This window comes from Alexandromys fortis, unplaced genomic scaffold (assembly GCF_014885135.2).
Source record: "Alexandromys fortis isolate MF-2015 unplaced genomic scaffold, M_Fortis_MF-2015_v1.1 scaffold_1, whole genome shotgun sequence".
Classification (NCBI taxonomy): domain Eukaryota; kingdom Metazoa; phylum Chordata; class Mammalia; order Rodentia; family Cricetidae; genus Alexandromys; species Alexandromys fortis.
Window position 1 is genome coordinate 14,358,495 of NW_026067927.1, and position 25,439 is coordinate 14,383,933.

The 25,439-nt window shown below is 42.2% G+C and overlaps 1 protein-coding gene across 1 annotated transcript in view; it reads left to right on the top strand.

Moving 5' to 3' along the window:
- Nucleotides 1–25,439, top strand: part of Cfdp1 (craniofacial development protein 1) — an 83,986-nt gene that overhangs the window by 2,119 nt on the left and 56,428 nt on the right. The window contains exons 2-5 of the mRNA XM_050144075.1: nt 6,214–6,331; nt 10,460–10,664; nt 12,153–12,280; nt 21,644–21,766. Coding sequence (XP_050000032.1) covers nt 6,214–6,331; nt 10,460–10,664; nt 12,153–12,280; nt 21,644–21,766 — 574 coding nt within the window. The remainder of the gene's footprint in view (nt 1–6,213; nt 6,332–10,459; nt 10,665–12,152; nt 12,281–21,643; nt 21,767–25,439) is intronic.

Consider the following 25,439-nt stretch of genomic DNA (forward strand, 5'->3'; position numbering starts at 1 on the left):
GACCTGAATTCAGTTTCCAGAATCCCTGTGGTAAAAATGTCTGGTGTAAATGCTCGACGCTTATGATACCACCAATGCTGGGAAGGACAGGGGATGATGCCCTTCTGCAAGCCAATAACCTAATTTGTGAGCTTCAAAAGAGGTGGACGGCTTTGTTAAGAGTGATGCATGAGTACCACAGGGGATGGGAGGATGCAGTAAAAATTCTAAGATTTCAGTTTTAAATTTCATGTATATGTCTGCATATATATGTACGTGTGTGGGTTCCTGAGGAAGTCAGAAGAGAATGTCAGATCTCCTGGACTTGAGAGTTACAGGTGGTTGTTATGGATGCTGGAAATGGAACTCCAGTCCTTTCTGTGAGAGCGCCAAAGGCTCCTAACTGCTGAGCTCTCTCTTTGGCGCCCTCCCTCCAACAGCTTTTCAATTTATTTTTTAAAATTGTTTTTAGATTTTTGTTTTGAGACAGGGTTTCTCTGTACAGTTCTGGCTGTCCTGGAACTCGCTCTGTAAACCAAGCTGGCCTCAAACTCACAGACACCTGCCTGCCTCTGCCTCTCCCCAGTGCTGGAATTAAAGGCGTGTGCCACCACTTCCTGGCCCATTTTTTAGATTTTTAGATTATATTTTATGAATGTGAGTTTTATGCCTGCACGATTGCTTGTATACTGGGAGCTCATAGGGGTCGGGAGGACCTTGAGTTACAGATGGAGGTGATCCACCACGTGAGTACAGAGTAAGAAGTGCTCTTAAGGCTAAGCCATCTCTCCAGACCCCTCCCCCAACTTTAAAATATAAAGCTTCTGTTGTATCTGAAAAGTTACCCCAGCCAATTTCATGGCTGTCGTTTTATTCTAAACTACCATTTTCTTTCACTAGGATTCTCCTTAATTTTCTGGCTGTTTTCCTCATTTCATCTACCAACATTTTCTCTTTCCACCCTGTCCTCACCCCACCCTCAGAAGCTGAGGAGTAAAACCCAGTGTCTCTAACATGCTAGCCAAACGCTATACCTCTGCCGACAGCCAGAGTGGTCATTTTTGGAACTTGTTTTCATCATTTTAATGAAAGTTATGTATACACATACTCAAACATAGTTGGATATCTCAGTCCATTTAAGAAAACTGCTTTCCCCTTTTCTGGCTTGGCTTTGCTGGTTTCCTTTGAATCATACATAGACTCTTTTTGGCACCTGGATCTCATTCTTCTGTCTCCAACATGTATTCTTCAACCTCTCTAATTCCCCCATCTGCCATTGTACCTATTTTGATTAGATAAGTATTCCAAGTTTACCTTTTTGCTGATTGTGTGGACGTGATGTTCACAGCTGAGCCCTGTGGTGTGCTGTGGTTGCTGTAACTAGACTACCTTTCTCTGGTATTAATGATTATCTGTTTTGTTTTTACATGTATTTAGAGTGTGTGTGTGTGTGTGAGAGAGACAGACAGACAGACTACAGTGTGCATGCAGGCAGCAGAGGACAACATGGAGGAGTTGGTGCTCTCCTTCCGCTATGTGGCTTCCAGGTTATCGGGCTTGGTGGCAAGTGCTTTTATCCACTGAACCATCTTGTTCTTCCTCAGTGTTAGCTGTCCATGTTCTTACCATTAATTCGACTACGAGCTTTCAGAATTGACAAAATAATCTCCCAAAATAGTGCTTAGATTCCTTGGGTTTTTATCTTCATCTCTTGAAGGTATGTCTTTGTCTTGGCCTTGCTTTGTTTTGGTGTAGTTTCTCTCTCCTCTCTCTCTCTCTCTCTCTCTCTCTCTCTCTCTCTCTCTCTCTCTCTCTCTCTCCTCCTTCTGGAATTTTAAACCTTCGGTCTTTCACCATCATTACCACAGGTCTCCTTTATTCCTTTTCTGTATTCCCGTGTTTGGTCTCTCTGTCCGCCTGTTTGCCTGCCTGTCTCCTTCTGTCTCTCTCAACAGGGTATCTTGTATCCCTGGCTGGCCTTGAGATCTGTATGTAACTGGTTTAACTTTGAATTCCTGGTCCTCCTCCCTCCACCTGTGCCAACCTCAGATTCATTCTTTCTTGGTGCCTGTGGTCTTCTTTTTTGACATGTTCCACCAAAATGAGAAGAGAACATTTAATGGCTTCCTGAAGAAGGCTGCATGGCAGAAACATTGCTCTGGGACCTGGAATGTTACCTCAGGCCTGTTTGATGGTTGGGTGATAACAGAAGCCTGGGTTGGAAGAAGTTTTCCATCAGAATTGTGAAAGTGTAGCTTGGCTTGTGGGGGCCCCAGTGTTGCCAGCAAGTCTGTCTTGTGGGCTGGAGATGCAGCTCAGAGATAGAGGCCTTGGCTGGCTTGCACAGTATCTTGGGTTGATCCCCAGTGATGCAGGGGATAAGAAGCAGCTGATTTTCTGCTCCCCACATAGGCTCTGTTTGTCTCAGGAGGGCTTTTTTCTTTGCTGCCGTTTTTCTGACGCTGTACTGTCATTGTCATCAGACACGTTGGCATGATTTTGTTTGCAGTCAGTGAGCCTTCTAGAAACTCCATCCCAGAAGTTTTTTCTATTTTGTTTTTCTGGAATTGTCATTGTTATGTTGACCCTGTGTAAGGCCTTCTCCACTGTTGTAGTTACAATGCCCCCCCCCCCCCCATCTGTTTGCCTCTACCAAACAGGTTCTCACGGCTCATGTGGCTTCCGTCTCCACAGATACTGTACCTGGATTTTGTTTGGAATTGCACTGACTCTGTAGGTCAATTTGGGGCGAATTGATAACAGTCTTCTCTACCAGTCTGTGAACATGGTGTCATCTCCATATATTAGTTCTGGAGGGTCCATGATATTTTTCAGGTAGATAATTATGTCAAGGCTGAACAGGAAGCTTTTAGTCTTATTCACATACTCTTATATTTCTTTTGCTTGACATTCTGCACTTGATACTTCCCCTGTGATGCTGAGTAGGAGTGATTAGAAGGGTCCTTCTATTTTAGCTCAGCTGTCAGTCTTTAAGGAGCTGAGAGGACATCATTGCTCACTGTTCAGAAAGAGGTTAACTGTTCATTTGAGAATGCCTTTTGTGTGCACATACCTCTAAAATACTTTAATTATAAATCACACTAAGTCACACAGTGCTTCCAGGTGTGTGCTTTTGTACTGTCCATTTTACAGATGAAAAGGCTGAGGATCAGAAAGCATAAACAAATAGTCAAATCACCAATCTGGATAGTAGCTGTGTGCTGGGCATGGTGGCACACACTTCTGATCCTAGCACTTGAGAGGCAGAAGCAGGCTCAGATGAATTTGAGGGTAACCTGGTCTACATAGTGAGTTCCATAACTAGCTAAGGGTACATAGTGAGCTAGCTGAGTGGGATGCGAACCTAGGCAGTCTCCCTGTATTGTTCCTCACAGGCACCTTTCAAAGACTCAAACTCTGGGAGGAGAGCAGCCACTGAAGATCACCGCCTGTGCCCCAAGGCTTCTTTCACGCTGGGCTGGGTGGTGCCTTTAATCCCAGGTCTCTGGGAGGCAAATACAGGCAGGTCTCTGTGAGTTCAAGGCCAGACTGATCTACCTAGTGAGTTCCAAAGGCTCCTAAGCAACAGAGAAACCCTGTCTGAGAAAATAAAAAAAAAAAAGTTCCTTTTACTCTTTGCCTCCTATTCCATACACAGCCTAGGTGTGGGAGACCCTGTTTGCCTGTGAGTCTGGAGAACTTGGAGCTGCCAGCCACCCCCATAGCAGTGTGTACCACAGCAAGATGGAAAAGGTGTTGAGAAAGCACGTTTGCCAAAGATGAGTGCAGAGGATCACAGAGGAGAGATACGAAGAGTATATATGGGCCGTGCTTCTCTGAACATCATCTGTTGTGGAAGGAGGAGATGAGGGAGCTAACCCATAGGCCGTAGAAGTGGGAAGGTGCCATGGGAGAGAGAACCTGAGGACCCTCGCATTGTAGAGCAAAATTCTTACATCAGCTTTAAGTCTGGCGGGACCCATTGTCTTCTTGAGATGGTGAAGAAGTTGGAGTGTGCTGTCCAATAACACTCTTCCTTAACCTTAGCGTCCGGGAGGTAGAACTGGGAAGATCATGGCCGTCCCAACTGCACTGTGAGTTTGAGGCCAGCCTGAGGTACACATGACTGTCCAGAACAAAACAAAATCTCAAAACAGAAATACTGTTTGAAAGAAGGCAAATGGGGGGGAAATGTGTAGCTAGAAGCGTGCATTTTATTGTCATGGGCTTTTTGTTTCTGCTGCATTCAGTCATTTGTTCTCTGAATGACAGCACACCGTCCCAGCCCATCAGTGCTGCTTTGTGGCTGGTTTTGTGTCTCCGTGACACAAGCTAGAGTCATCTGGGAAATGGAACCTCAATTAGGAAATGCCCCCACCAGACTGGCCTGTTGACAAGCCTGTGGTGCATTTTCAGGACTGGTGGTTGATGTGGGTAGTGCTACCCCCAGACTGGTGCTCTAAGAAAACAGGTCGAGCAAGCTATAGGGAGCAAGTCAGTAAAAACCACTTTTCCATGACCTCTGCTCAGTTCTTGCCTCCAGGTTCCTGCCCTGACTTCCTTCTTGATGGACTGTAAGCTGTAAGGGGAAATAAACCTTTTTCTCTTTGAGTTGCCTTCTTCAGTCATGCTGGTTTTGTTTTGTGTGTGTGTGTTTTCGAGACAGGGTTTCTCTCTGTAGTTGGTCATGGTGTTTTATCACAGCAATAAAAACCATAGCTAAGACAGCTTCCAAAGTGAATTAAAACATGTCTGTCAAGCCGAAGAAGCCTCCTCTGGGGTCTGGAGGGATGGATGGCAGTGATTAAGAAAGTGAGGTGCTCTTGCTGTAGACCCAAGTTTGGTTCCCAGCATCCACATTGGACAAAACCCCAGCTCTGTCCTCTGCAAGTCCTGTGCACATACACCTCTGCTTACACATAACTTTTGAAATTATTTTTTGTTTGTTTGTTTGTTTGTTTTTTAGAGACAGGGTTTCTCTGTGGCTTTGGAGCCTGTCCTGGAACTAGCTCTGTAGACCAGGCTGGTCTCAAACTCACAGAGATCTGCCTGCCTCTGCCTCCCAAGTGCTGGGATTAAAGGTGTGTGCCACCACCGCCCCTCTTCTTTTCTGTCTTGTTTTGTTTTTTTGAGACAGGGTTTCTTTGTGTAGCCCTGGCTATCCTAGAACTCACTCTGTAGGCCAAGCTGTCCTCCAACTCACAGAGATCCTCCCAAGTGCTGGAATTAAAGGTGTGCCCCCACCATGCCCAGCTCCTTGCTATTGTTTTTATATTAAATACTCATAGCCAGAATGAAAGTCCCGTCTGGCCTCCTTGAGTTCCAAACTAGCTTTTGCCACCGTGCTTTGGGGGCTCTGGATCTTGGAGCAAAGTCTGTTGCTTCTGAGCTTTGCTGTCTGTAGGTCTAATGTTCGCCTTCCTGCCACCTGCCTTTTTCAATGGGCAGGCGCTGTGGCATTGAGCTACCTACCTAGCTCAGTCCATTAATATGACCTGTTCTTGTTTTGTTTTGAAGTAGGGTCTTACTACAAAGCCCTGGCTGGCCTATATGCTGTCGGCCTCAATTCAAATGCATCATCCTACTCAGCCCTTAATATGACCTATCAGCTAAGTCCTGATGTTCTGGTACAGCTGGTGCCCTGATTTCCACCTTTTGTTTTACTTGCCTGGAATAAGCTAGTTTTTTAACCCCTCTAGGAAACCCTTTATATTAAAGTTATATAAAAATACTACTTGAATTTCAGTGATGTTCACTGCTACTGTAGTGACATAGATCCTGCATCTTTCTTTCCTTCCTTCTTTCCTTTCTTTCTCTATCCCCCCCCCCCCCCCCAAGATAGGGTTTCTTTGTGTAGTTCTTACTGGAACTCACTCTATAGTCCTGGCTGGCTTGGAGCTATCTGCTTGCCTCTGCCTCCAGAGTTCTGGGATTAGAGGCATGTGCCACCATGCCCTGCTCAGAAATATTTATCTTAAAAGAGGGCTAAAGTTTTTGATTTGTTTTCCTGTTGCTGCTGTTTTGGAGATTTTGTTGCTTGTTTGTTTGTTTTTGAGGCAAGGACTCCTGTAGCTCAGGCTGACTTCAACCCCACTGTGTAACTGAGAAAAAGTTTGAACTTCTGAGTCTCCTGCCTCCACCTCCCACGCATGCCTGGTCAGACTTCGTTCCTAATGTTTTATGAAATCTTCGTTCTCGTTCCAGCTGTCTGACCGCCCTGTTGTATGGTTCCAGGTGGAGAGTACAGTGAAGATGATGTCAACGAGTTAGTGAAGGAGGATGAAGTGGATGGTGACGAACAGGCTGAGAAAACCAAAGGGAAAAGAAGGAAGGCGCAGAGCATTCCAGCCAGGTGATGCTGCCCTCAAGGCCCTGACAATAAGAGCTATCTTTATGGCTGAGATTGCTCTCATGATAGATGTCTGTCTGTCTGTCTTTTCACATTTATTGTTTGTGTGTGTGTGCTGTAGCACAGGCTGTCCTGGGACTCACTGTGCAGCCTAGGCTAGCCTCCAGCTTCAACTTCCTGGATTGTAGGGATTGTAGGCATGAACCACCACAGTGTGTGTGTTTGTAGGGGGGTTATTTTTTGTTTGTTTGATCTTTCGAGACAGGGTTTCTCTCTGTAATACTCCTGACTGTCTTGGAACTTGCTTTGTAGACCAGGCTGGCCTCGAACTCACGGAGATCCTGCTTGTGCCTCCCGAGCACTGAGATTAAAGGCATGTGCCACTGCTACCCATCAGTTGCCAGTGTTTCTAACACCTTTCTGTATGAGGGAAATATTTACGGATAGTCTAAAATTAAAATCTGGGCCTTCATTTGGGAGGCGGTAATTCCGGCCCTCGGGAGGAAGAGGCAGGTATATCTTTATGAGTTCAAGGCCAGCCTGGTCTACAGAGTTCCAGGATAACCAGTACTACACAGGTAAAGCCTGTCAACAAAAACAAAATGGGCTGGAGAAACGGCTCAGCGATTAAGAGCACTGGTGCTCTACTAGAGTACTGGAATTCAACCCCCAGCACCCACATGGCAGCTCACAGCTGTCTATAACTCCAGTTCCAAGGGATCTGGCACACAGACATACCAGGCAAAACACCAATGCACATAAAATAAAAATAAATAAAATCGTTAAAAAAAATCTTGGCCTTCAACTAGTTTAAAAATAATTTTTTAAAAATAGTTTAAAAAATAGCTAGGTAAAATGTGCATGTAGTTAAAGCAATCCTGTGCTACAGCCTGTATCCTCTCTTCCTACCTGAGAAGCTGTTAGCTTAGATACTGTCACACTTGGCATGGGTCTCTATTTCCTGCTCTCTGTATTTAAAAATTAGAATAAAAAGGGTAGCACACTGCATACCATGCCACCTCTCACTCTCTTAGACAGGCCTCACTGTGTTGCTCAGGTTGGGCCATTCTTGAGTCTCTTGTCTCAGTCGTCTGAAGAGGAGTGTAATTCCAGGCAGGCACCGCTGTGACAATTCTCACTGAGTCTGTGATGGTAAAGGGCACCATGGCAGTCCTCGACGTATTTCCTTTGAGTGACTGTAGTTCATGCTTTTGAATAGTCCTGACGTGACTTGAGCATCCCCTCATTGAGGAGCAGTGAGATTGCATGGCCTTTGCTACAGCAAAAGGCTGCAGAAAACATTGGTAGAACATGTTGTACTGGCTCAAGGATTTTTGTAAGTCATATTTGAAGGTGTTGAATTCGTTTGATCTAAGGCTATGTAAATTGAATTATTTTCCGTTGATTTTCCACAGGCCATGTTCTGAAATGAAGTCCTATCCCAAACCAGGAAAGTCAGATGGAGGCTTCTTCTTAGGACTCTTTCTGTCACTATTGTTTCTGTCTTGCATTGAAGCAAAAAGCAGATTGCAGTTTATGAAAAGAAGAAAATGAACATTGAACTATATGATATTCTCAAAGTCAAAATAGTAAAAACGTGTACTGATTAAAGTCTTGGGCCCAGTTCTCTTTTTCTGTATTTGAACTTGTGTTATTTTTGAGGGTGGCATGAAGCTGCTGTATTTTTCAGTGTTTGGAAGAAAATGATGCAAGTAAATTTGAGAGTCGATAGACTTTGTTCTCCAAGCAGAGTGGCTTTCAGAAATAGAAAATTACTTCGCACATATGTTTGTAGAACTTTTTTTCCTGAACAGATTAATCTCATGAGGTGATCTTAGGTATTTTTCTTTTTATCTCTTTTTAGTTGTTGGGCTTTTTATTTCATTTTTTTGTCTGCCTGTTTGTTTTGTTTTTGAGACAGGCTCTCACTGTGTAGCTTGGCTGGTCTGGAACTCACTATGTAGATCAACCTGGCCTCCCATGCATAGAAATATTCAAGCCTACACGTGTTTCCTTGAGTGTTCAGATTGAAGGTGTGCACCACCATACCTGCCTCAGGTGTTTTCTTAGTGAAAATAACAGTTTTGACATACTAACCTTACTAAATTTAAGGTTCTTTTTTTTTTTATAAATAAACATACCTTTATTTTATCACAATTAAAAAAAATAATCCTTGTACAATTTTGGGTACAGAATGGTTATTGAAGAAGAAACACTGGAAAACATTGGAAAGAATGAGAACATAGTTAGAGAACCATCCCTGCCTAGATCCAGGAATGATCAATTTACTTTCTCTGTGACCCTTAGCAGCTTACCTATGTAGTTAGGGATGTCGTTTTGTGCATAAATGCTATTCAAATTATCTATAATTTGTGACTCCAAAAGACTCATTCATTGGGAGCCTAAATTCTGTCGCTATTTAGCACACTCTGAATGCACTGTGATTTCTCTGCCCATATAAAATTGAGTTTAATATCATACTCAATTTTAACTTTTTCAGATTGCGATTGGCTCATTGGTGTTGTTAGGCGCATTTGTGGGTACATTTTATTAGCTTTTTATGAAATGACATTTCATCTGTAGGCAGAGAAACAAGCAATTTTTGAATTTTATGCATGAGAAGATTGATAGCTGGCACATTTATCCATTTCTGTAGGCTTCCTGTTAGTGTCATAGATTTGGGGGGAAAAAACCCTCTAATAAAAGAAGGCTCTCCCTTCTCCTTTCATTTTCAAGAACAAAACACTTAAAGTAAATCTGAATTAATAGGCCTCATGCCCTCATAGCACAGCAATGAAGATGAGCAGGTAGGGAAGAAATGATGTCAGGGTCATGGGTGTGTGCTGGATTCCAAGTGGTTTGTTCTTTGCAAACCACTTGAGAATGTGAATTTAAGGTTCTAGTGAGCTCAGCAGTTCCCTTTACTCATCATTCATTCATTATGTATAGTGTTCTGTCTGCACATATGTCTGCTCGCCAGAAGAGGGCGCCAAATCTCTTTACAGATGGTTTGTGAGCCACCATGTGGTTGCTGGGAATTGAACTCAGGACCTCTGGAAGAACAGCCAGGGTTCTTAACCATTGAGCCATTCCCCCAGTCAACGCCCCCTTTATTAGATAGAAATGGGGAGTAATAAAAAGTACTTTAACTAAAGAGTTTGCACACACCGTGTGCTTACAGTGTACGTCATGTAAATCCTTCAGGTACAACACATTTGCAATGCAAATAAGTCCTTACACGGGCAGTATCCATGTGTGATCCCATATTACTGGGAGGCCTGAAATTTAAATTTTCATTAAATATTCCTGCAGGATGTAGTTAAACTTTGTAAGCAATATTAGACTCAAAGTATTTTATTCTTTAAGTAAGATTTCCCGCTATTCAAATTATAGACTGTGAAGATTATTAGAAATATGTTTAAAATATGATTTTAAAACCCTGAGAATACTGGGATATTAATTTATTGTTCCTGAATCTCAAAGAGTAACATGCCAAGAATTTGAAAGCATGGAGAAACTTGTGGGTATCTTTCCACTGTATGATATAATTCTTAATTGTACTATTGTTGATGAATAAATATACTTAAAAAAAATTAGCCCTGCTGTGGTGGTACACGCCTTTAATCCTAGCACTCCAGAGGCAGGTGGATCTCTGAGTTCAAGGCCAGCCTGGTCTACAGAGCAAGTTCCAGGACAGCCAGGGCTACACAGAGAAACTCTTTTTGGAAAAATGAACAATGAAAAAACTAAGTCAGGGCTGGAGAGTTGGTTCAGAGGTTAGGAACAGTTACTGCTCTAGCAGAGGAACTGGGTTCAGTAGTCAGCATCTACATGGAGGCTTGCAACTGCCGTAACCTTAGTCCGAGGTGATTTAACATCTTTTGGCCTCCACAGGCTCTTGTGTGCCACATACATACACTCAGGAACACACACATAGACATTAAGTAACTGAATAAATATTTTTAAATAAATCGTTTTAAATCTGTTTGCCTACTCTGTCTTCTATTATGTTACTAGAAATTTACAGATTTAAACTCTCCAGTGTGTAAGGTGGTCTAAGGATTGATGAAAGAATGAATAATTTTGCATTCTGTTTTGTCTTCCTTTTTCTGGGTGGCTACTGGTGTTTAGAAAGAGAAAACAAAGTGGCCTCTTGTTAGAAGACGAAGAGGAGGACGGCAAGGAAGAATCCGGAGGTAGTAGCAGTGAAGAAGGTGAAGAGGACCAAGACGGAGGATCTGAGAATGCAAGGAAGAAGAAGGAAGATGAATTATGGGCCAGCTTCCTTAATGATGTGGGACCAAAAGCAAAAGCAGCTCCAAGCTCACAAGTTAAGGTAAGCTGAGAGACTGGCGGGATAAATACCTCTCTAGAAACACCCTCAGTTCCACAGGAGCTTTGTTTTTGTTTTTCGAGACAGGGTTTCTCTGTGTAGCCCTAGCTGTCCTAGAACTTGCTGTGTACATCAGGCTGGTCGTGAACTCAGAGATCTCCCTGCCTCTGACTCCCAAGTGCTGGGACTAAAGGTGTGTGTCAGCACCACCTGAACTCCTTTTTTTTTCTTAATTTACAAACTGACTAAGATTTGAATCTCAAACAGAAAACCAGCTAAATGCCTTTTGATAGTGACCTTACTAAGTGAAAAGCAAAGCATGCCTTAGCAACAGGAAGAATGAGCTGTTCTAATGACATACATTTCTAGCAAACTTTTTAAAAGATGGTGGTTAAGAGCACTTAGCGCTCTTCCAGAGGCCCTGAGTTCAGTTCTCAGCACCATATCAGGTAGTTGACAGATGCCTGTAATTCTGGCTCCAGGGAATTTAATGCCCTCCTCTGGCCTCTCAAAGCATCTGCATGCCTGTGGCTTATACATGTATATATACCTGGATACATGTATATACCTAAATAAAAATAAATTTTTAAAAAGATTTATTTGCTCTTGTTTTTAATTATGAGTTTATGTCTGTGCCTATGTATGGGTATGTGCATATAAGTTCAGGTGCCCACGTTGGCCAAAGGCTGGAGCTGGTGTTATAGGCAGTTATGAGTTGCCTGTCTTGGGTGCTAAGAACTGAGCTGGGTCTAATGCAAAAAGTCTTTTTCTTTTATTGGTTTTTTTTTTTTTTTTTTTTTTTTTTTTTTTTTTTTTTTTTTTTTTTTTTTGAGACAGGGTTTATGTGTAGCCCTGATTGTTTTAGAACTCACTCTTTAGAACTCACAGAGATCCTATTGCCTCTGCCTCCAGAGTGCTGAAATTAAAGGCATGCGCCACCACCACCCTACCTTTACAAAAACTCTTAACTGCTGAGTCATCTTCCCAACCTCTCCAATAAGTCTATGTTATTTCATGTTATGTGTATAGGTGATTTACTTGCATGTATGTCTATGCAACACATGCATGTAGTATCCATAGTTGCCAGAAGAGGGCATCAGGGTTTTTTGGGGAACTGGAGTTATAGGTGATTGTGAGCTACCTTATGGCTTCTGTAAATTTAACCTGGTCCTCTGAAAGAGCATTCAGTGCTCTCAACCATTGAGCCGTCTCTCCAGGCTCTCCGGTTATTTTTAACTGATTGAAAATGAAACAAAGGAGAATAACCCTAAACAGCATGTTCAGACAGTTTTTTTAGTCTTAAACCTTGGTAAACCTGAATTGTTTATTTTTGAGACTAGGTCTCACTGTGTAGCCCTAACTGGCCTGGAACTCACTGTAGACCGGCATGGCTTTAAATTAGCAGTGATCCTCAAGTCTCTGCCTCCTGTGTGCTGGGCTTAAAAGTATGCATTACTACAGGCCTGATTCCGTTTCTTACTCTTTATTTAGGCAGCAGAGGAGACTGAAGAGACTAGCTCAAATAAGTTGTTGGTCAAAGCAGATGAGCTGGAGAAACCTAAAGAGTCAGAAAAAGTGAAGATCACCAAGGTGTTTGACTTTGCTGGTGAGGAAGTGAGGTAAGAGGTTTTCCACGGCTTTGAAACTGTATTTTACAAGGGGGCATTTTCTTTTTTTTTTCTTTTTTTTTTTTTAAATATTTATTTTATTATGTATACAGTATTCTTCCTGCAGGTCTCATTACAGATGGTTGTGAGTCACCGTGTGGTTGCTGGGAATTGAACTCAGGACCTTTGGAAGAGCAGGCAATGCTCTTAACCGCTGAGCCATCTCTCCAGCCCCCGGGCATTTTTTCTTTTCCTTCTTTTTTTTTTTTTCTCTTTCTGTTTTTTTTTTTTTGAGACAGAGTTTCTCCATGTAGCCTTGGATGTCCTAGAACTCATTCTAAAGACCAGGCTAATCTCATACTCTCAGAGATCCACTTGCCTTTGCTTCTCAAGTGCTGGAGTTAAAGGCATACGCCCCCACCCGGCAACTCCTCAGATTCCTAAGTTCCATATATTAAATTATATAGTGTCAGCATATAACCTATGTGCAACCTCTGCTATACATTCAATATCTGATTTGTAATACTTTATACAATGTAAATGCCATGAAAATAGCATAGCGTGGTAGGGACTAGAGACAGGAACAATATGTATACGTGTTCTTTACGGATGGATTTCCCCCTAAATGCTTTTTGTGTGTATTTGGTTGATCCCTGGTTATAACCCACTAACATACAGCATCACCTGTATTTATCCAGTAAAAATCACATTTTGCTAAGTGAAGCTTTATATTTTCAGGGTTTTTTTTTTTTTTTTTTTTTTTTTTTTTTTGAGACAGGATTTCTCTGTAGCTTTGGAGCCTGTCCTAGAACTAGCTCTTGTAGACCAGGCTGGCCTTGCCTCTGCCCCCAAGTGCTGGGATTAAAGGCGTGTGCCAACACTGCGTGGCCTTTATTTTCAGTTTTATAAATAGTACAGAGCACAACTTTTAAAATTTCTTTAGGCTGGGTCTCACTGTAGTCCATACTGTCCTGGAAGTCACTGTAGTTCAAGGTGGCTGAAGTGACTGTGTTCCATTTTCCTCAGCCTCCTGAGTGCTGACACATACAGCGTAAGCTACTGTGCCCAGCAAAACTTACTTTATTTATTCCTCTTTAATTCTTTTGTGTGGGGGTTTCTTTTGCCTGTATGTGTGTCTGTGTGCCATGTGCATGCCTGGTGCCTGCAGAGGTCAGAAGAGGGAGTCAGTTCACCTGGAACTGGAGCTATAGATGGTTGTAAACCACCATGTGGGTGCCGGCAGTAGAGCCCAGGGCTCTGGAAGAGCAGTCTATGCTTTTAACTTCTGAGCCTTCTCTGTAGTACCAAATCCACTCATTTAAAAACCTGTCTTGAGAACATTTTCTTTTGTGAAATGTCCTTAGGGCAGTGTTGCAAGAATAGTATTGCAGTAAACACCTACATGGTTCACATTCTGTCCCTCAGAGTCTCCGCTTTCCGTGTTCTGTCTGTCTCATTCCTGTCACAGCACGCGTGTGGAGGCCAGAGGACACTTGTGGCAGTCGGCTTTCTTCTCACTGTGGGGTTTGCCAGGCTTGGCTGACTTGGGCACAAGTGACTCAGTTTACTTCTAGCTGGTCTCTGGTCTTCATAATGGATGATTCTAATGGCTAAGTATGAATAATGCGATACGTGCATCAGGCATCTCCGTGCTCACAGTGGCTTTTGGTTTTTAAGATTTTCTCATTTTTCACCAATAACAGGTAGTTTTGCAGCCCATATTTCGAGTAGATATATGTGTATGGTGCTTTTAGGCCTCATTTATTCCATTGATACTCTTCCTAGTTGTTCTTACACAGTCAAGATTAAATAGTAGGTTTAGTCTTTTAAGAGTTTGGATGTAAGCCAGGTGATTGTGGCTTACACCCTTAATCCTACCACTTGTGAGGCAGAGGCAGGCGGATCTCTCTGAGTTTGAGGCTAGCCTGGTCTACAGAATAAGTTCCAAGACAGAAAAACTCTGTCTTGAAAATTCAAAAAAAAAAAAAAATTTAAAAAGAGTGCAAACCATTTATATTGGAGAATTTGGAATTTTGCTTTGCCTTATATGCTTAGACCAGTGGTTCTCAACCTTCCTCTGCTGTCACTTTAATACAGTTCTTCATGTTGTGGTAATCGCAATTATAAAATTATTTCAGTTGCTACTTCATAACTAATTTTGCCACTGTCATGAAACATAATGTAAATTCTGTGTAATATCTGTGTTTTTCAATGATCTTAAGTGATCTCCCCCCTTGTAAAATGGTCATTTGACCCCTGTGGGTCGGGCCCCACAGGTTGAGAACTGTTCTTTACACAGACCTATACTGCACTGGCAGTACTAGCTATCCTTCAGGAACCCCGCATTTTGGTGAGGTAAAGGACGTGGTCAGCATCGGTCAGCATGTTCATTGTAAACACCGTAGTTAGTAATTGGTCATTTTGGTGTCTGCCCATAACTGCAGATGGTGTAAATTCGTATGTATTTTGCCCTCAGAGACCATACGCAGCTATCCAGTAGGGAGTAGCAGAACACTGACAGTAAAGCCGTCAACATTTAGAAATCTGTAAAATAATTAGAAACAAAGCTTTTTTTGGACACAGCCGGGGATTGCACATAAGAACTCACAGCAGTTGTGACAGCATGCCCACGACCTGTGTAAGATCAGACACAATTCCAGCATGTGGGGGCAGGTCACAGAGCTGATGCTCCTGAGAGAGGGAGTCGGCTTCCTTTCTTTCTTCCTTCCTTCCTTCCTTCCTTCCTTCCTTCCTTCCTTCCTTCCTTCCTTCCTTCCTTCCTTCCTTTCTTTCTTTCTTTCTTTCTAGATTTATTTATTTATTTATTATGTATACAGTGCTCTGTCTGTATGCTTGCAGGCCAGAAGAGTGCACCAGATCTCTTTACAGATGGCTGTGAGCCACCGTGTGGTTGCTGGAAATTGAACTCAGGACCTCTGGAAGAGCAGTCAGTGCTCTTAACCTCTGAGCTGTCTCTCCAGCCCCGGGAGTCAGTTTTCTTTAAGGCTGTGGCCCCTTGATGTGGAATACTATCTGTGTTCCAATAGTTCCCCACACCCAAGCACACACTAGCAGCACTAAGTAGACTCAGTGGGTTTAAAAAAAGAAAAAATAAACACAGGAAGTTGGTATTAGATAATGGTAGAAGGATAAGGAGTGCATTAGAAGAGGGGGAGTGGGAGGTGAACTTAAAACACATTAAATGCCTGTATGAAATTCTCAAACAATAAAAAGTTAGTGTATTAACAAACAAAACATTTAGAGGCAGAGTTGAGGGACAGTCAGGGCTACAGAGCAAGTTTCAGCTAAGACACCTGGTAAGAATGCGTCTCGGCCGGGCGGTGGTGGCGCACGTCTTCAATCCCAGCACCTGGGAGGCAGAGACAGGCAGATCTCTATGAGTTTGAGGCCATCTTGGTCTACAATAGTTAGTGCCAGGACAGGCTCCAAAGCTACAGAGAAACCCTGCCTCGAAAAAATAAACAACAAAAAAAGTGTGTCTCAAAGCCTGTGTTGTCTTGGACCACTTCCCACATGTAGTGTAGAATATCTACAGAAAGTCTGCATAGAGAACAGAATCAGCCGAATAACCATTGCGTTGAGAAATCAGTAAATTTCTGATCAAATTATGAATTTCATAAATTTTTTTAAATGATTTATTATATATACAACATTCCTTCCATGTATGCTCGCATGCCAGAAGAGGACACCAGATCTCATTATAGATGGCTGTGAGCCACCATGTGGTTGCTGGGAATTGAACTCAGGACCTCTGGAAGAACAGTCAATGCTCTTAACCTCTGAGCCATCTCTCCAGCCCCCTGAATTTCATAAATTTGTTTATAAACGTTATGCCACAGATTCTTTTCCCTTTTTTGAGATGGGAATCTAATTTAGCCCAGGCTGACCTTGAACTCCTGATTCTCCTTCCAGTTGCTCCCAGTGCTGGGAGTACAGGTGTATGCTGCTATTCTTTACTTTTCTTGTTTGTTGTTTGTTGAGACGGGGTTCCTCTGTGCAGCCCTGGCTGTCCTGGAACTCACTCTGTAGATCAGGCTGGCCTTGAACTCAGATCCCTGGTTTGCCTCCCAAGTGCTGGGATCAGAGACTCTTCACTTCTGAAAGCACATAGATGGCAGTTGTAACTATTGGTAAGTACTCAGGGAGCCTGCCATTCGTACTGTTTGTCAGAAGAGGGCAGCACTGTGTTTCTTGTCTGAAAACAGGATAAGTGCATGTTCTTTTCATTAATTACACACACTCTCACATATAGGCATTTTATTTATTTATTACTTTACAGTAATAAATGCTAATTTTTAAAAAATTACACAACAGAGCAAGTGAGTGTCCTCTCAAACTCCTTTCCCATAAGGATACGGAAGCCTGTTCAAGCCTGTTATGGGTGGTATACTCCTGTAATCCGAGCACTTGGGAACAGAAGCCAGACGATCGGGGCCAGCATGGGATATGTATATATAGTTGTTTATATACAGATGTAATATGTACAAATTATACATATTTATATGTTAGATACCGTATTTATTTAAATCTGTTAATAGTTGCCGTGTTGGCAAGACTTTGCTTGTTTGTTTGTTTTGGCTTTGTTTTTTCAAAACAGTTTCTTTGTGTAGCCCTTGATGTCCTAGAACTCACTTTGTAGACCAGACTGGTCTTGAACTTAGAGATCTGCCTGCCTCTATCTCCCAAGTGCTGTATTTAAAGGTGTACACCACCACTGCCAGGCGATTGGCAAGCCTTTAAAAAAAATTATTTATTTATTAGGTATACCTGTTCTGTCTGCATATATGCCTGCAAACCAGAAGAAGGCACCAGATCTCATTATAGATGGTGGTTGTGAGCTACCATGTGGTTGCTGGGAATTGAACTCAGGACCTCTGGAAGAGCAGCCAATGCTCTTGACTGCTGAGCCATCTCTCCAGCTCCCAGCCATACATTTTTTTTTTTAAAAAAAAAAGACATACTGTTTAAAGTACTATAAGGAAGTTTCTTGAAGGATCTTAAGAGATTTGAGCGCTGACAACTCAGACACAAGCTTGGTGTTTGGGTTTAAATACATCTTTTAATCTCTTGATATTATTTTTTTTTCCTTTTTTGTCTTTGTATCAAGTTAAAGGCATCACTGCATCTTTAAGAATGTGAAAGAGTAGCCGGACGGTGGTGGCGCACACCTTTAGTTCCAGCACTGGAGGCAGAAACAGGCAGATCTGAGTTCGAGGCCAACCTGGTCTACAAAGGGAGTTTAAAGACAGCAAAGGCTACAGAGAGAAACCATGTCTCAACCCCCCCCCCACACACACACAAAAAAAAAAAAAAAGGAAGAAGAAAAGTAAGAAGCACGAAGAGCTAGTGCAAGAATTCCTAAGTGTAAGAATGAGGTAGTGTTAGCATGAAGTTAGTCTTCTAGTTTCTCTAACTTGGCTGTTCTGCTTGGTTTTCCTCCATGAAAACTATGTAGTTTTTTAAGCCTTGGGGAAGGGAGGAAGATGATCATCCTTGCCCTCCTCTGTGGCATAGCCAGCTGCCCTGTGAGCTCAGACTTTCCTAATGATTCACCTTTTGGAAAAGTCCAGTCATGGAAAAATTATGTCCAAATAAAGACTTTTCAGGAAGATGAGTGAGTGAAAATGAAGTTAAAATGGAATTTCTGCTAAAAACAAATAAATTAATTATTGCTATTAATAGGCCTTTTCCTGTCGGGAGTCCTTTCATGTGTGAGATGATTGCAAGTTAACTCTTCTACCTAAAAGAGGTGTGGTAGCCAAATCCCTCACTGCTCTTAACAGTGAACGGAGGCCGTGCACAAGTAGAGGGCCAGCTGGACCATACATGGAGACACTGCCTTGTAAGAGACAAGGATGCTTTCAGGAGAGAGCAAATGCTGTCACTGTGTCGGCTGTCAACTTCCTTAGAACTACCTCAGTCTGTACAATGTGTTTTCTCCCTGGTATGGGTATGCTTTGGCACAAGAGATGAAGACGGGCATTCCCAGGGTTCCGTCTTCTCCACGCCTCCTCTGTGACTCTTGCTCTATGGCAGGAGCTGTCATGTCACTTTTGTAGTTGGCTGGCTTGCTGGACTGCGAGTTTTTGATGGAAAAAGCCATATTTCTTAATATGTCTAGTATTTAACAGTATCAGCATTTGGGTTGCTTTCCAGAAAATGTTTACTTAAGTGTGTACTAGAGTCTTGCTGTAGTAAAACAAGAACAGCAAAACTAAACATAAGTCACATGATTGCCGCTTTCCTCTCCTTGTTACTTGGGCCGCTTCATATTATAGCATTCTGAAGTTTTAGCTCTGTGCTTTGATGCTGATCCTTTAAAGTTTGCTTTGGCAATCCAGTATTCTGTGGCTCTTTGTTGAAACTCATTCTTCAATTCTAGACTTTCTTTTGTTGTATTTTCCCCTCTTTCTGAAATGTGATTGTTTGAATTCAGATGAGGCTCTATTATGGTTGGGCAACAAGCTGTACTTCAGTAGCACAATACAGTAAAGTGTCTGTTTCTTAGTAGGACCAAGAACATTATGGGTTGCTTAGCACTTTGCTCTGTCACTCAGCCCTCTGGAATATACAGCCTTTAAGGGTGGCTTTTCATTCAATTCCTCTAACTTCAGGATGGGGCTTCATTTCATTCCTGGCCTTCTGTGGTTTTCATTTTCTCTAAGTGTTGTGAATCCCTCTGAATTATCAGTGGTGGGGACTGAGCCTGTGTTTTGAAGTAAAAAAAGACTAGTTGTTCCTAATGCAAGCTATCAGCTGGTTGTGGCAGTCTTTGCCTCTCTTCCACCTTTGAGGGTTCCTCACAGTTGAATGTAACAAGCCCTTCTAGGGCTCTGTAATGCAGAGTGGCTCTCTTGTCATCTGTTCCACATGGCTACAAACTTAGGAGATCAGAGAAAACCAAAGCCAGTTGCTACTTAGATATTTGCTCCTTTTTTTTATCTTTGAGCCAAAATCTCATGTAGCTGAGGATTACTTTGAACTCCTGATATCCTGCTCAACTGTCCCAGTATGAAGATACCATAGGCATGTACACCATGGCCAGCTTGTTTGCTACTTTCTGAAAGTTTGATTAATATTTTTTTCTGTTGTATCTCTTCTGCTAATATGTATAGTTTTAGTTACATTTATTTGCTGTATTAGTAGACTTTGGTAAGAAGTAGGCAATCATTAATCATGTTAATCTTCTGTAGAATTATTTAAGACAAGGGACTATTTTGAATCCAGTATTTTGGTATCTCCATTAAGCCCAGTATTTTGATGCAGGATTATTTTGGGTATTGATTTAGCATTATGACAAATCACCCTAAAATTTATTAACTTGGGGGCTGGAGAGATGGCTCAGAGGTTAAGAGCATTGCCTGCTCTTCCAAAGGTCCTGAGTTCAATTCCCAGCAACCACATGGTGGCTCACACCCATCTGTAATGGGGTCTGGTGCCCTCTTCTGGCCTGCAGGCATACACACAGACAGAATATTGTATACATAATAAATAAATAAATATTTTTAAAAAAATTATTAACTTGCATAAAACAACTAATTGTTTTGTTACAATTTCTCATAGTTCCTGAGGCCACAAGGTCCAAGTAGGCAGGCTGTCTTGTATACTTGTAATCAGACAGTGGTTGGGACCATCTTAAAGATGTTTGCTTCCAGTTCTGATGCTTAAGACTCATATATCCTGGGGCTAGGAATCCTCAGACATCTGTGTTGCAAAGAGGGGGCCCACTTGTTTGTCCCAGCCACGCGGCTAGCTTAGCCCTGAAATAACCACACAGAAACCATATTAACTAAATCACTGCTTGGCCCATTAACTCTAGTTTCTTATTGGCTAATCCTTACATCTTTATTTAACCCATTTCTATTAATCTGTATCGCCACGTGGCAGTGGCTTACCAGGTAAAATTCCCAGCGTCTGACTCTGCTTTCTTCCTCCCAGAATTCAGTTTTGTCTTCCCTGCCTACCTAAGTTCTGCCCTTTCAGGCCAAGGCAGTTTCTTTATTCATTAGCCAGTACAAGCAACACATAGAAAGAGGACCTCCCACACCACCCCTGTGTCTGTGTGGTCTCTGCTGCAGAGTGGCTTTAGGCTAGGAGTGCTAAAGGTATATTCTCAAGGGAGAAAGGCCTTAGAATGCCTATAGAGCTGCTACCTTAGTGAGACAGCCATAAATCCTATTCAGTTTCAAGAACTTTGCTTAAGGTTCTGGAAGAGCATGTAGGATGGAAATGTGTGACAACCAGTTTGGAAAATACCATGTGTTGAAGAATTTTCACTAGCATCATTGTGTAGTCTCTGGATTTCAGTTTTAATACTGAGGAATACAAATAAATGAGCTTCCTGTTGCTGTGTTAGTGCTGTAGAGCAAACCTCCCCACCTCAGCTGTGCTAGCAAACGACAGCAGCAGAGTGTGCTGCTGTGCCCTTCTGGAGTCTGTTTGCCTCATCTTAACTCCAAGTGCCACTGACATCCATAGCACACAGTATCAAGTGCAGCGGTGAGGGAGCCTTCATTAGAAAGAGTATGCTGGACGGCAGTAGAGACCTGTGTGCTCTCACAGATGGAACTTAGAGGGTTGATTCTCTCATTTGTGGGCCATCTTCGTTTGAATATTTATCACGTACTGTCTGACTGTAATTTTGGATCTGCTTACTGGTAATTTGGAATTTAAACAAAATTCCCCAAACGTTTTTATTGCCTGGCATGTCAAAGCATGCATTACATATTTCTCTCTTTACCTGGAATATGAAGCATCTTAAGTATCCTTATTTGATCTTTTAGAACTCAGTTTTATCTGATGCAGTTTTTCCAGATTTGAAATCGGATAGGATTGTGTTACATTCTGCTCCTCCCTGAGTAGTTCCGATTTGTCCAGTTTTAGGAAATTGTGTTTTGTCTTTTGTCTGTGGAGTATTTTCTAGTTGTTTGCTCTTGCTTTTGAAATGATGACAATGGTATGTCTGTCTCCCATCTCTCTATCTCACCTTTCACTGGCCCTTTGAGTCTTAGTATCGCTCTTTTAGGTGAGGAATAGTGCAGGGATCTTTGTAGCCTTCACGTTAGTAACCAAGTGAGCGGAGACCCAGGAGTGGTTGCTGGAGTCTTTGCGCTGACAGATGTACTAAAGGAGACTTGGATAAAATTTCATGTATTGTTGTTTTACTTGTTAGTATCAGTCTGGGAAAGCACCTGTTTGTAGAACTCTTAGAGTGAACTTAAATCATGAGACTCAGTGGCCAGAACTTATTGAAAACTCAGTAATGAGTATGTCCCTAGTTTTCATTTATTTCCTTTGCTGTAATATTTGCTTCTTATCCCACTTGTAAATTTGTTGTCTCTTTCCTTGAAATAGGGTGACCAAGGAAGTAGATGTTGCATCTAAGGAAGCCAAATCTTTCCTCAAGCAAAATGAGAAAGAAAAACCTCAGGCAGTTGTCCCTTCAGCAGCAGCACCAGCGCTCCCTGCTGGATCGGGGTGAGTATTTGCGTCAGTCCAGAGTGGACTTGGTGCACTGGGGATTCTCTGTGGCAGCCTGTTTCCAACTGCAGCTGTCTCCGCTCCTTTTCTGAGCGAGGGAATGAAACTTCTGCTCTGCCTTGTTGGAAGTTTTTACCCAGATAGAGTTTGCTAGGAAAAATTAGCTACAGGTTGCTTACTTAATAATCCCAGCTTGGAAAAACGGTAACCACAAAGCTAAACATGTAAATTGTATACCTAAAAATGATAGTTTTTTTTGCATGGCGATATTAGCAGTTCATCAGCACTTTGAATGTTTGAGTTGAGTATTTAGTTCCACTCCCACCCCCATGGTAGCAGAGGACCATAAGGAAGTCGAGTGGGCACGGGGTGTGCTCTGTAGTCCAGCTCCTTGGGAGACTAAGATAGGTGGAGGTGGATCACTGGAGCCCAGAAGTTCGAGGCCAGCCTAGGTGAGCCCCTGTCTAAAGAAAGCAGTCAGAAGTGACTAAAAGACAGAAGCTCTGATAGTTTACTCCTTTCGCACTTTCCATAGTTCAGTTATTGTTAGCTGAAGGCTTTCTCTTTGAAAAAGCAAGAGTTCCTGTCTTCTTAGCATATGTAAGAAACAAATAAGAGAAACCCATGGCTGTAGGCCCTAGGAAAGTGACCACTAGCCAGCCAGCACCTGCCATAGGGAGTTTTGGGTAGGCCGAGCTCCTCAGCTACTCCTCTGACTTTCAGATGGCGGCAGGGTGGGGTGGGCTGTCACCTCATTAACATACTCACCTTTGCTGTGAACAGGAAGGTGGTTTTTGAGACAGTCTTAACTATGTAGGCCTGGAGCTAACTCTGTAGACCAGGCTGGTCTCAAATTCACCAAGATCCCTGCCTCTGCCTCCTGAATGCTGAGATTAAAGGTGTGTGTCACCTCATCTGGCAAACAGGAATGTTTTATTTTATGTTTTTTTCTCCCATTAAAATCCCACCCTATTTTCCTATCAGACTCTACAGGCAAATCTTCATCTTTTTAGCCCTGACTTTGAATAATACTATTACAGTGGTATGTCCTATAGGGTGCACTTACCTATAGCAAAATCTGAGACCTAGGGTTACATGCAAGTCCGTTATGTGAGAAGTGATCCCTGAGAGACCCAGAAAGGGAGGTAAAAGGAAGAAAGCCCCCTCTCAGATACTACTACCCACCTTTTCTATTATATATTAATAGTATTGTTGCTGTGGAAGATTCTGGCTAATGAGACTCTATTATTAAAGGCAGCTGGGGCTATTGTTATCAGCATAGGACAGTCTCTTTAAATTGACTTAGTGGGATTCCTCCTAAACTTGATCTCTACAGTCCTAGCATAGACAAGGCTTAGTTGAGAAAAGGTTGCGAGGGGTCTGACTAAAGTTCATTAAGGAGGAAGTCATCCCGAAGCTGTGTACAGAGCTCCGGGGTAGAGGGCAGCTGGGAAAAGGAGTTGTTGCTGGCAGCTGTTCTAGTGAAATGTTTTTCAGGAGATAAATGACCCACTGACTCCCTTACAAAAGCGGTAAAATGAAGTCTGTCCAAATCAGTTTCTTTGAGAGCTATAATGGAATATACCAGAGTATAAGAATGTGTTCTAAATATCTGAGTAAAAGTGCATGAATATGGGACTTTTAATTACATATAGTACAGCATTATTTATGCCTTGAATTTCTGATAAATCATGTGGCCTTCGAGGGTGATCTGCTTATTTTTCTGACTTGTGTCTCAGAAAACTTTTACAGTTATAACTGCTTGGAATGCCAAAGGAAGTCATCTGCTTTGGGATTCGGACTCATTTTATCAGTGAGAACATTAGAATCTGCAAAGATACCACATCCTTAAGTATGGAAGGTCTCTTCAAGGGAGGGGTTTGTAGGGTTATCTAATATATAAAAGAAAAGTAATGCAGTAAAATGTTTTCCATGGCTTTTTTTCCTCCCAACTTTGGGAGCTGCTTCAGTTTATAGAAATTGTGTGTTTTCCTTTCCTCTAAACAGATTTAAGCAATACAGGAAAACCAGTGCAGAAGACTAAAACATCCTGCCCCACATGTCTCAGTAACAAATAAGGGCAGATGCGGAGGAGCCAGTGTTTGTAACTGAAAATGCATTTCCTCTACATGTTTAAAATAGCACGCCGTTTAGGCTATAAAAAGCCAGAGTTTGTGTGTCAGGGTTGGAGTAAGCCCTCTTTCAATTACAGGCCAGAATCATGCTGTTACATTTGGTAGAGGAGAGTACAATGCTTACTTAGTGTGTCCAAATTCCCATGGCTTCACATCATCCAGGCCCCTTGATCTCTTCCTCCGCATGCTGAATTCTTGCTGCATCTAGCTCTACCAGCTGGTAGCTAGCCAGGCTTCAGGCCCACGTTTGCTCTTTCCTTCCACTCCAACATTTACTACTCCATTAGTCTCATCAGAACTTAACAATCCTTGCTGTGAGCACAGAATTCTTCTTACTGAGTTACTAGGTTAAGCTATAGCCTTACAGAGTGGGAACAAACTAAGACAATAAAATATAAGATTGAAAGGTACTATTTTTCCCATGTGGTTTTGTCTTGTTCTTGATGTTTGGACATAGAAAAAGACTATTGTTGAACCCTCCTGGGATGTCAGTTTAAGTAGTGTTTGTCCCAAAGACAGAAAAGATAGCATTTGTTCTAGAGCCACATAAAGATTAAGACTTAAATTGGTAGATGGGCATGGTGACTGTAACCCTAGCATCCGGCAGTGAAGGCATGGGATCCGGGAGTTAAAGGCCAGCCTTGAGTACACAGTGAGTCTGTGGTCCACATGGACAGAATGAGATTTGGTCTCTGAAAACCAACAGAAACACCTGATCTGGTGGCTTGTCAGTTGTTGGTGTCTTTGACTGTCCCAGGAACCTCACGTTGTCAGTAGTTCCTGTCTGAACAGTGGATAGGTGATCTTTCCCGGAGTCCTCAGCAGTTGTAATTATGAACTAAGCTTACTTAGTTCTTAAGCAAGCATACTCATTAACTTTTTAGTTTTTTTGAGACAGGGTTTCTCTGTAGCTTTGGAGCCTGTCCTGGCACTTGCTCTTGTAGACCAGGCTGGCCTCGAACTCACAGAGATCCGCCTGCCTCTGCCTCCCGAGTGCTGGGATTAAAGGCGTGCGCCACCACCGCCCGGCTAATCATTAACTTTTGATGGGAGTAATTAGCATTCACTTAACAGAAATCAGACACAGCTGCAGTATTGGGAGGAGGTGTCTCTAGCATTTGACTAGACTCTCTACGTGCCTTGTTTTTGGTTTTGTTGTTTGAATACCTTGATATTTTCTTTGTCCAGTGATACGTTTACAGTTGAATGTATATTAAAAGCCTGCAGACGCACCAAGGCCAAGACCTTTGAGTGGTTTAGTCAAAGAATGAGACCTCCAGCTGGGTTCCTACAGAAATGTGGAGGATGTCATGAGTGAAAGCCTATTGGCAGTTATTATAAGTAAAAATAGAGGAAAACATGACCTCGGACAGTATGGAAAATCTAGACGTGATATTCTATAATGAATAGTCTATTTAGTAATGTATAATTGGATGATTTTTTTTTGGTTGTTTGTTTTGTGGGTGTTTTTTATTTGTTTGGTTTTTGTTTTTTGAATTTTTCTTTTCTTTTCTTTTTTTTTTTTTTTTTTTTTT